The 12,170-nt window shown below is 46.4% G+C and overlaps 1 protein-coding gene across 6 annotated transcripts in view; it reads left to right on the top strand.

Moving 5' to 3' along the window:
- Window positions 1-8,621, top strand: part of LOC115080650 (kinetochore-associated protein DSN1 homolog) — a 31,605-nt gene extending 22,984 nt beyond the window's left edge. For all 6 annotated transcript variants that reach the window (XR_003853616.1, XR_003853617.1, XR_003853619.1 and 3 more), the window contains 2 exons: window positions 2,954-3,041; window positions 8,420-8,621. Coding sequence is in view for 1 of the 6 variants with exons in the window: in XM_029584975.1 (XP_029440835.1) it covers window positions 2,954-3,020 (67 nt within the window). In the remaining 5 variants the exon portion in view is untranslated. The remainder of the gene's footprint in view (window positions 1-2,953; window positions 3,042-8,419) is intronic.
- Window positions 8,622-12,170: the final 3,549 nt, after the last annotated feature.

Genomic DNA, 12,170 nt, shown 5'->3' on the forward strand with positions numbered 1-12,170 from the left:
AACATAAAATCCCCTCCTCCCGAAGCAACTCGACATGTTATCAACTTACTTTGTGTTGCTTTCAGCCCCTTCAACCTTCTCTGCCGTGCTCCGGAGGGGGCAGCCAGCGGCGAAAGCGGCTTGCAGCGGCGCGCCCCGCGCAGGTCCCGGTTCTCCTGGCTCTTCGACGATGTACCCCCCCAAAAAAAGACTGCTGAGTTACGGCCTTGGAAGCGAAGCGAACTTTCATGGGCTTGAGCGTCCAAATTGACGGGAGCTCAAGCCAATGAAAGTACAGTGACGGCGAAAGTGGCTTGCAGCGGTCCCTCCCCCCCCCCCCCGCAGGTCCCGGTTCTCGACGATGTTCCCGCAGGTACTCCAGCTCGACTTCTGGCTGACAGCTCCCCCCCCCCCTCATTGGCATGAGCGCCCAAATAGCCAATGAAAGCACAGGGGCGGGCGTGACGTCTTTTTTTTTTTTTCCCCCTTGGCTGCACCCGCGCTCTTCTTTTAATTTCTTGGCCGCTGGTGACGTGAGCGCTGGAGGCAGCCCGCTGTCATCGAGAGCCAGGAGAACCGGGACCAGGGGGGGACACCGCTGCAAGCCGCTTTCGCCGTCGACTGCACCCCCTCCGGAGGACGGCAGAGAGGACGGCAGAGAAGGCTGAAAGGGCTGAAAAACAACAAAAGGTAAGTTGGCACACGTCGAGCCGCTTTGGGAGCAGGGGATTTTAGGTTTTCATGGGTTAAAGTTGGGATCCACTTCCTGGTGCCTGTCATTTGAAATGACAGGCACCAGCGCACCCAGGATACTGTATAGGCGCTGTATTAAGCGCCTATACAGTAAAATGGGTGCCTAACGCTTCTTGGACGCTGCTTACATTTGCATGAGATTAGAGCACAGGATCGAGCGGTAGGTGAGCCGGACTGTGCGTGCGGCAACCGCGGGTGCGCCCGGCACTAACGCAGCTCTTCCTACCTGCCCTTACTGGATCGACCCGTCAGAAAGGATCAGCTGTCTCATCTCTTTCGAAAAGTACAAAGACCAGGGGGCACACAATGAAGTTACTGGGTAATACATTTAAAATTAAGAGAATATTATTTTACTCAACACATAATTAAGCTCTGGAATTTGTTGCCAGAGAATGTGGTGAAAGCTGTTAGTGTAGCTGGGTTTAAAAAAAAAAGGCTTGGATACGTTCCTGGAGTGATAAGCAGCTTGGAATCTCTCTACCCCTTGGGATCCTGCCAGGTACTTGTGACTTGGCTTGGCAATTGTTGGAAACAGGATGCTGGAAAGAAATCAGTACAACTAGGGGTCACAAAATGAAACTCCAGTTAGGATGACTCTAATTCCCCTTTTCCTCTTTTTGCCCTGCCATTGAAGCAGAGAGCGATGATGGAGTTGTATCAACAATATGAAGGCTTATTGGTTAAGGGGAGTAACCGCTGCACCAGCAAGTTACCCCCATGCACTCTTTTCATTCATTCCCAGCCTCTAGCCGTTAGGGATTCACAGTGTTTATCCCATGCCTCTTTGAAACCTTTCACTGTTTTTGTCTTTACCGCCTCCTCTGGACGGGCTTTCCAGGCCTCCACCACCCTCCTATGAGATGATCAGCTTATTCCAGTCATCTATGCAAGGGTTCTATTTAGGTGTTGAATGGAAGTAGATGTCATGGACAGTTTCACTGTGCAAAGCAGAAAGGCATCAGCCTTCATCCCCCTGCAACTCCAGGGAGGAAGACTCAGAACCAATGTCAGGAAATATTTCTTCACTGAGAGGGTGGTGGGTGCCTGGAATGCCCTTCCGGAGGAAGTGGTGAAGACTAAAACTGTGAAGGATTTCAAAGGGGCCTGGGATAAATACTGTGGATCCCTAAAGGCGAGAGAAAGGGAATAAATAAAAAAGCTTGGGGGTCATTTGCACGGAGCAGCAGTTACTTCCCTTAAGAGAAACATGAGGGTAACCCACACGGAGCAGCAGTTACTACCCTTAAGAGAAACATGGGGGTAACCTGCACGGAGCGGCAGTTACTACCCTTAAGAGAAACATGAGGGTAACCCACACGGAGCAGCAGTTACTACTCTTAAGAGAAACAGGGGGGCAACCTGCACGGAGCGGCAGTTACTACCCTTATGGGAAACATGGGGGTAACCTGCATGGAGCGGCAGTTACTACCCTTACGGGAAACATGGGGGTAACCTGCACAGAGCGGCAGTTTCTACCATTAAGAGAAACATGGGGGTAACCTGCACAGAGCGGCAGTTTCTACCATTAAGAGAAACATGGGGGTAACCTGCACAGAGTGGCAGTTGCTACCCTTAAGAGAAACATGGGGTAACTTACACAGAGCAGCAGTTACTACCCTTAAGAGAAACATGGGGGTAACCTGCACAGAGCGGCAGTTGCTACCCTTAAGAGAAACATGGGGTAACTTACACAGAGCAGCAGTTACTACCCTTAAGAGAAACATGGGGTAACCTGCACGGAGCGGCAGTTACTACTCTTAAGAGAAACATGGGGGTAACCTGCATGGAGCGGCAGTTACTACCCTTAAGAGAAACATGGGGTAACCTGCACGGAGCGGCAGTTACTACCCTTAAGAGAAACATGGGGGTAACCTGCACGGAGCGGCAGTTACTACCTTGGGAAGCTTGCTGGGCAGATTAGATGGACCATTTTGGATTTTTTCTGCCGTCATTACTATGTTACTATTATGAAGTAAGGCAACAGAGCAAATCCGTGCAGAATTGTTGGAGAAATTATTCCACAGCAAAAATCTGTAGAGCGACAATAGTGTCCCCTTACAGAAATATGAGGGAAGGCAGTGACAGCAATCCCTGGGCAAAATTTTGGGCAGGAGAAGCCGTGAAAGAGCAGTTTCCCAGGCAGAATTTGGGAGAGAGGCAATAAAGGTGAATGCATTGCAAAATAGTGTTTGACTTGTATTTAATTATTTTTATTTTGTAGATGGATGAACTGCAGGAGTCAGTCAACTTATTGCACTCGTTTATGGATGAGGTTTCTCAGTGCCTGAGGAATATAACACTGAAGCTCGGTAAGAGACCTTAGTTTAAGCTGTGTAGCACTAGCTGATGGTTTGTGTAATATGGTATAATCTATCAAACCTAACTACTGCCAGGAATGGTCCTCTTTTTCCCGATTTTGCTGACTTTGGTGACTTTCTGACGTCTGCAAAGATTCCCCAACTCCTCTAGACTTGGCTTCTGGTGCTAATGAGATGCGAGGGACCCCAGATGGACTAGAAGTGCTTGTCTCCTCCCGTGGTATTGCTGGATCTCAGGGGTGCATAGGATGAGACCAATGAACAGCAGTGAACTTGATGCAAGTGCTTCCTTATTTTATTTACAATATTTCTATGCCGCCCAGTCACAAAAGCTGCGAGCAGCTTATATCAGGTCACATCTATAATATAATCAAAACATACGGAACAAAAAATGACAAATCACAGCTCATAAACAGTTCCCTCATTCCGCTAAAGGTTTTAGAGCCACACACAAGCCCATCAATTAAAAAAAAAAAAATCTATATTTGCTTTCTGTTACCTGTCAGGTAGAATACAAGAATCTTCAGAGCTTTAAACAATTTAAGGTGAACTTTCAAACGTGCATGTAAAAAAAATATAAAATAGCACTTATTCTCAGGAATGCAAAAATTAAAATAGAAGAAAAAATAGCAAATACAATAACACAGAAGGACGACTTTTTATTTATTTTTTTTTACATACGTTAGTGATAGAAGGAAGTGCAAAAGTGGTATTCTGAGACTCAAAGGAGAAAGGGAGGAATATGTAGAAGACGATGAGGAAAAAGCAAAATTGCATAACAAATATTTCTGTTCAGTGTTCACTGTGGAAGGGCCTGGAGCAGGATCAGATAAAGCAAACACAAATCAGATTGGAAGTGAGGTAAACCTCAATCGATTTTCAGATCAGTGTGTCCGTGAGGAGCTAACTAAACTTAAAGTAGATAAGGTGATGGGGCCGGATGGGAAACACCCGAGGGTACTAAGGGAACTTAGAGATGTCCTGGCAGCTCCGTGCTGACCTGTTCAATGCCTCCTTACAGTCTGGAGGACTGGAAAAGGGCGGATGTGCTTCCTGTTCATAAACGTGGAAGTAAGGAGGAGGCTGGGAAGTACAGGCCGGTCAGTCTGACCTCTGGGGTGAGCAAACTAATGGAATCGCTGCTAAATCAGAGGGGGAGCGCGATGTTTGGAATCCAATGGATTGCAAGATCCGAGGCAGCAGGGAGTTAGCAGAGGTGAAATCTGATTAATTTCTTTGATTGGGTGACCAGAGAGTTGGATCAAGATGCAGTGTACTTGGGTTTCAGCAAGGTCTTTGACACTTTTCACACACAAGACTTATAAATAACTTGTGCGCCCTTGGTATGGATCCTAGAGTGACCGACTGGGTTAGAAACTGGCAGCGTGGGAGGTGGCAAAGGGCAGTGGTAAATGGCGTTTTCTCTGAGGAGGGGGTTGTTACCAGTGGTGCCTCGGGGATCGGTCCTTGGACCGGTTCTTTGCAACATTTTTGTCAGCGGCGTAATGGACGGGTTGTCGGGAAAGGTTTATATTTTTGCTGATGATACCAAAATCTGTAACAGGGTGGGCAGCCAGGAAGGCGTGGAAAACATGAGGAGGGATCTAGCGAAGCTCGAGGAATGGTCTATGGTCTGGCAGCTCAGATTTAATGCTAAACAATGCAGAGCAATGCATTTAGGATGCAAAACCCCAAGGGAAAGTCGCAGTATTGGAGGTGAAATTCTTCTAAGCACAAAGGAAGAGCGGGATCTGGGGGGTGATCATATCTGATGTGGATAAAGCAACAGTAAAAGCCAGAAAGATGCCTGGCTGCATAGGGAGAGGACTGGTCAGCAGAAAAAGGGAGGTGACACTGCCCCTGTACAGGTCCCTGGTGAGACCTCACTGTGTACAATGCTGGAGACTGCACCTTCAGAAGGATAGGAACAGGATGGGGTCGGTGCAGAGGGGGCTACTAACATGGTCAGTGGGCTTCCTTCTAAAGCACACGGGGATAGACTTAAAGATCTGAACCTGTACACCCTGGAGGAGAGGGGAGATAGGAGAGATGATAGAGAGATTCAGATATCTCTAAGGTTTTCATGCACTGGAGGGGAGGCTTTTTCACTGGAAAGGATGTTCTATAGTGAGGGGTCATGGGATGAGGGTGAAAGGGGGCAGACTCAGGAGTAATCTTAGGAAATATTTCTTTACAGAGGGGGTGGTGGATGCGTGGAACGGCCTCCCCGTGGAGATAAAAACAGTATCTGAATTCAAGAAAGCATGGGATAAATACAGGGGATCTCCGAGGAAGTGATAAAAAGGGGGGTGAATAGTATAGAGTGGGGGCAGAGATGTGTTTGTGGGTTGTCTGTGATAGGTGTGTGGGGGAGAGTACAGGAATGAGGATACTTTTCTCTTTGCACTTTCCACTTTGTCACCCTCTCCGCACTGGTCTCATCTCTCCTCCCTCCACTCCCTCGATCAGGCGAGCAGCTGTTTGCTGGTGGCTCACGTTTCACAGTATTTGTTGGCCTGCTCCTTCTCTGCCTGCTGTCCCCACCCATACCATCACTGACTGGGAGCATTGGAAAGCCCTGGTAGGATCTGAATGGTTTGCTTGCCTGCATCTCATCTGCTGCTGGAGCCTGCTGTTTCTACCAGCCCCATATGTGATGTTATAATCAATAAGCAATCGTAGCTTGAGATCTGTTTAGTGTTTGGGATCCTGCCAGGTACTTGTGACTTGGATTGGCCACTGTTGGAAACAGGATGCTGGGCTTGATGGACCCTTGGTCTGACCCGGTATGGCATATATTATGTTATGTTACTGACTCTATGCCTGTTGAAAACCACTGAAGCCTGCAAATGCCTCCTGTCCTGCAGTCTCTGTGGTCTCTCCCGCTCAGCGTTTCTTTATCCTTCTTCGGCCCACCCTACCACGCTATTTGAAGGTCCGTGCATGCACTGCAGCATGCACACACGCAGTTGTGCTGCAATACACACACACACACACACACACACACACACACACCAATAAACCCTATAATTAGGGGGGGTAACACCACTATTATGTTAATCAATATAAAAAAATGTTTGTTACAACGAACTTTGTTATACAAAATCAAAGTAGTATCAAAAAATGTCAGTCATGCTAAAACAATTGTCAGAGTGGAAGGAGTGAAGTACAGAGCAGCAGATCAAGATAAGGGGCATGGAACGGCTGCCCTATGAGGAAAGGCTAAAGAAGTTAGGGCTGTTAAGCTTGGAGAAGAGATGGCTGAGGGGGGATATGCTAGAGGTCCTCAAAATCATGAAAGGTCTTGAACAAGTTAATGTAAGTCAGTTATGTATTCTCTCAGATAATAGAGGGACTACGGGGCACTCCATGAAGTTAGCAAATAGCTCATTTAAAACAAATCAAAGAAAATTCTTTTTCGCTCAGCGCATAGTTAAGCTCTGGAATTCATTGCCAGAGGATGTGGTTACAGCAGTTAGTGTAACTGGGTTTAAAAAAAAAGGTTTGGATAAGTTCCTAGAGTAAAAATCCATAAACTGCTCTTAATCAATAAGCAATAGTAGCTTGAGATCTGGTTAGTGTTTGGGATCCTGCCAGGTACTTGTGACTTGGATTGGCCACTGTTGGAGACAGGATACTGGGCTTGATGGACACATGGTCTGACCCAGTATGGCAATTATTATGTTCTTAAGTTATGTTCTAAGAGAGGAGATCCACTAGATGTGAGCCCTCTCTGACAAAAGAGCCAAAATAAGGCTGAAAAATGTGTTGAAGCTGTGGATAACCCACCAAAGTCATTTGTATTTAGTGCTAGAGAAGCCATTGAGACAGCGGAGTTTAAAAAAAAAAACAGCAGCAATTTTGTATATTGTGTGTTTTATTTATTTTATATTCCACCTTTCAGTACTTCAAAGCAGATTACAATTGTAAGTGAGGCAATGGAGGGGTATATATGTCTTTTTTTAATTTTTATGTATATACATATATAATGGTGATTAAATACCTTACCCCACACAAATAATCAACACACATACAGTGGTAAAGAGTTTAAATTCATCTAAAAAAGCATACAATAAATCACACATTAAAATGAATTTATATGTAATAATTTAATGTAGAAAAATCATTTTTTATGGGAAATCTGATTTTTGCATGTTGAAATGAATTTATCGTTGTGTATGTAATGAAATGTATAACTTTGAATATGAATGTAATGTTTTCTTTACCACTGTATGTTTACGTGGTTATGGCAGTGTGGGGAAGGGGCCAGAGCCTCCTGTCCTGGTAACTTGTCAGTCAGTTCCACCAGTTACTGGAATACTAACTCCATTGCCAGGGCTGGAAGCTGGGGGGAAAGTGGGTGGTACCCCTCCAAAGATGTGACCCAATCCATTTTCTGGACAGCTCTCTCCGTGTAGAAATCACTTCAAATGCACCCCATTAAAGGGACTGATGATGAATGTGTGTTTAGTAACATACAGCGTATTGTCGGCAGAAAAAGACCAGTCCGCCCAGGCAAGCTTCCCATGGCAGCAGGTTACCCCCCAAGGACAGGAACTGCCACTGTGTGCACGTTACCCCCATGTCTTATCTTACCTACAAGTAAGACCATGCAACTGTCAAACCCATAACAAAATTACTGAAACTTCCGGATAATTCAGACAATGCTGCTTTCATCTTCTTTGCTTTTGGACTTATCCCCAATGTACTAAAAATGTGGCAAAGAAGGATCCAGGGAACCCTACAGATTGCTGTGCTATCATTTTTATTTTAAGAGTCAAATACTGGCATGCAATGATTTCCTCATTAAAAAGGTGTATTCCTTTTTGTCCTTGAAAACCAGTTCAGACAAGTGGGTTATGCTCACCAACCAGCAGATTGAGACGGAGATGAACAGATTCGCTAATGTAACCCAGGCCTGGATTTAAGCAAAGGCAACTGCCTAGGGCACCACATTTTGAAGGAGCCATGTGCTGGTTTCTCTTCAAAAAGGCACCACTGTAGCACTCGAGTCCATCAGCCTGTCCTCCCGTCCTGCCTCTGGGCACCAAATTTTTAAATCCCCCCCTTATAAGCATCCAGGCTGACCTCAGCGTGCCGGTATTCTGTCTCGGCCAGATGGTAGGCAAACCATCTGCGGGTGGGTTGGCATAACCCACTCATCTGGACTGGTCTGCCTGGAGTCAAGGAAAGGAAATTATTAGGTAAGAGTAAATTCCTCTATTACCAATGCAAACTTTAACAAAAAAAAAGAGGATTTAATTTTCCAATTCTGGGCTTTCCTAAAGGTCTCAATTGCCCTCTGCACAGATTTTGTGAAGACTTAATTTGATCTGGTGCTTGTTTTCTCTCTCTCTCTCTCTCTGCAGAACGGAGGTCTTTCAAGCAAATGGAAAATTCACCTGTACGCAAGTTGCTGAAGATTCCCAAAAGTTCACAGCAGTAACATGGCAAAAAAAGAAAAACGTTCTTTGGATTGCTACTTTAAGTGTTCCTTCAACTTTGTAATGTTTGTGATTGTTTTCTTTTCTGCTTTGGTTTTGCTGATAAAACTCTTTTATGAGACAATGAGTTACAGGAGTGGTCTCTCAATCTGCAGATGTCAGAATTACAGTGAAAATATGAAGAAATAACTCAGCCAAAAGCTTTTTACTGAACCACCCAAATGGTTTGTGAGCAGCTTTGGAGACTCGTATTCTCTTCATGGGGTCAGCGCACGATGAAAATAAGCAGTTAGCAATGGTGTTGCATTCTTTTAAGTGGAGGAAAACTGTGACAAGAGGTGACACATGCATATTCTCAGCCATCACTAGCCAATTGTAGAAAAAGGAACATGTAGTATTTTAGCCACAACTTGAGAACCAGCTGTGGGTGATGTATGATACAGCCAAGCACTAAATAATTCCCTTAAAAAAAAGCTTCACCATAATATAGTAGTCTATACAGCAGTAAAGAGGTAGTGTTACTCTTCCGGATATTAATTGGACCATCCCATCTGCAGACTGCGTTGGAAGCAAAATGTGCCTCGATTCCTTTGGCCAATGATAATAGAACCATGATGGAGGGGATGAGAGACTTAGGAACAGATAAAGCATTTTTAATGTGCAGAAGAATGACCACCTAAATTCCAGTGATCACCGGATATAAAAACCAAAGCAGTGAGGGGGGGGGGGGGGGTCATACAATAGTCAAAATTGTGGACTTCAGGTGTACCAGCTTTCAAATGGGGAAAATGTAAGGAGGGGTCATCAGCATGGGAAGTTGTTTTTTTTTTAATTTATACATTTCAATGAATATACAAGCATTACTTGTGAAAAAAGGAAGGAAAAAAAGCATACAATATGCCTGATAAGGTAAAAAAAAAAGAAAAATACACATATCCTTAGACCACCATCAAGAAGGGGGTGGAACTATAAAAGTTAAATAGGGAGTAAAAACAAAAACCATAGAGGAAAAGGCAAAAGCATGCTTTAAGGTCGCTTAAACATAAGAGCATAAGAAATGATTCTGAACGTCCCATGTTAAACTGCTAAATTATTGCAAACTTTTTTTGCTCAAGAAATTCAGATCAGGAGAAAAGAATTGATATCGGACAACATAGGAAAATGTGGGAGGGAGGTTCTGGAAGCCAAATTTAGGCTCTGAGGTAGGAAGCTGAAATCCAGAACTTCCAGGGTAGCATTCTCTGAAATGTTCCCTGTTCCACACGCAGGTCCCCAGAGGCAAGCAGAGCTCCGGAGTCTCAATGCGTGGATAAGACGATGCTGCAAGGAAGATGGATTCACGTTTGTTAGGAACTGGGGAACCTTTTGGGGAAGGGGGAGTCTCTTCCGAAGGGATGGGCTCCACCTTAACCAGGGTGGAACCAGACTGCTGGCACTAACCTTTAAAAAGGAGATAGAGCAGCTTTTAAACTAGAACAAAGGGGAAAGCCGACAGTCGCTCAGCAGCGCATGGTTCGGAGAGAGGTATCTTCAAAGGATACTAATGATGCATTAGAATTCGGGCATCCCGACAGTGAGGTTCCAATAATAAGAAAAGTAGTCCAAGTGCCTGTAACTAAAAACTCAGCTGAGCTAAAAAAGTCTAACTTGTCCCTATCAATTAAAAAGCAGAATGAAAATACAAACAAAAAACAAACTTTGAAATGTTTGTATGCTAATGCCAGATGTCTAAGAAGTAAGATGGGGATATTGTTCTGTACTTTGTATTGGCTGTTGGTGGTTGCTGATTGATGGAGGCATTGTGGACTTGCTGTTTTCCTGATAAAAAAAAAAAGTTTATTGTAATAAAAAAAATCACATCGAAGTGTGTTTAAATAAAACAGACAGTAAATGTGTACCGTGGGACTTGTGGTTTATAAACGGCTGCCTTTGAGGCCTGAGCCACGGTTGGATTCTGGGAGGCTGTAGTGCTCCTGGTAATGATATCTTTTCGCATGTGGTCGGGGGAGGCGTTTCTACTTGAAATGTCAAATATAAGTTACGAAAAGTACTTGGTGTGAAAGCCTCGCTGACCCAAGGGTTGGGAGCCGGGTTAGTATCATTGAGGTTGTGGGTTCGAAGCCCCACCAGCTCGGTAACGTTGAGGTTGTGGGTTCGAAGCCCCACCAGCTCCGTAACGTTGAGGTTGTGGGTTCGAAGCCCCACCAGCTCCGAAACACCGTGGGTTGTAGCATCCTCTCCGCGACAGAGGATGTTACTGAGCCTCTGTCGTGGAGAGGATGCTACACCAGCTCAGTAACCTTGAGGACCAGCTCCGTAAAACCGTGGGTCGTAGCATCCTCTCCTCTCAGAAAGAGGTAGTTTTGGTGAAATTTTGGCCATTTTGGCCTAGTAAAAAGTAGTAAAACCCCCAGTCTGCTGGTGGCTCTTTCTTGTTATTAATTAAGGCTCTTTCGCATTAGAGGTATTCACCGGAATATGCTTGGAACACAGGTCTAACTGACCCCCCCCCTCCGCCCCATCCACCCGCACCACTTACCTACACTGGCCCCCACCTAGCTTCTGGCTAAGCTAGACTCGAACCCGCGCCCTCCTATATTCGAGTAAATCCCTGTAACGGAGCCGTGAGACAAAGCTGCTGAGCCACCAGTCAGCGGGGTACAGACTCTCCCGGGTTTTTACCCCTTATTCTTCTCCTAGCACAGGACTCCAGCCTAAGGACCAGCCCTTCACAGCCGGCTCTGCACTCTCAGAGGCTCCGGAGTTTTACCCCTCTTTCCACCACTCTCTTGTATTACACCCTCCGGTGATTAACAGCTCCTCGCCCGCAATCACAAGAATGAAATGTTCTCTCTTAAAATAAAAGAATCTTTCTAACGCACACAGTGCGCGGTGAAACCTCCTCCCCTATGCAAACAAACATTAAACGTGCAGAGATTATGGGTTTCTAGCAGGGACTGTTAGACCCGGGCTGCGGGGGAGCTTCTGAGCCATCTCTCACCGGCACAGACCGTCCAGCACTGCCCTGGGAAAGGAAGCCCCCAGGACAGATTTAGCCTTCCCCGTGTGCGATATTTACCGCTCATTCTCTCCCACACATCGCATCCCTCGGTCATTCATTCATTTATTTAACCGATATCTGGTTCCATGCGAACACCTCTGTCACAATCAGACCGTGAACACGGAGCAGTGAGAGCAGGCTGGCGGGAAGAGCCGCTTAAAACCCGGGGACCTTTGCACGGTTTGCAAGCTTAAAGCCTGGGGAGGGGGAGGCCGTAAAGCGCCGCTCATGCCTGGGCCAGAACCCGCGCTTCCCCCCAGCCTTAGCCCCCATTGCTCCTTCAGTGCTAAGCAGCTTTTCCCGCAGGGCGGCCGCTGCCCGCTCTCGGAGCGCACGGCCGAGCTCTCGGTCACCGACCGGAAGCTACAGCTCCGCCATGGTTGTGAGGGCGAGACAGGCAGGGTGGGAGCCTAATCACAAGAGAGAGCTCTGCTGCAGCCCCGCCCCTTCCTGCTGCTGCGAATGGACGGCAGGGGGAGGAGGCGGGGCACAGCACAGCCCGGTCCCGGCCGTTCCTTCGCAGCGAGCAGGAGATTCAGAGACCCCGAGAGACGGATCCAGGCCCAGGGGAGAAGGTAGGGAGAGGCGCGGGCAGAGGGGACGTGGAGGGAGGGA

This window comes from Rhinatrema bivittatum, chromosome 19 (assembly GCF_901001135.1).
Source record: "Rhinatrema bivittatum chromosome 19, aRhiBiv1.1, whole genome shotgun sequence".
Taxonomy (NCBI): Eukaryota; Metazoa; Chordata; class Amphibia; order Gymnophiona; family Rhinatrematidae; genus Rhinatrema; species Rhinatrema bivittatum.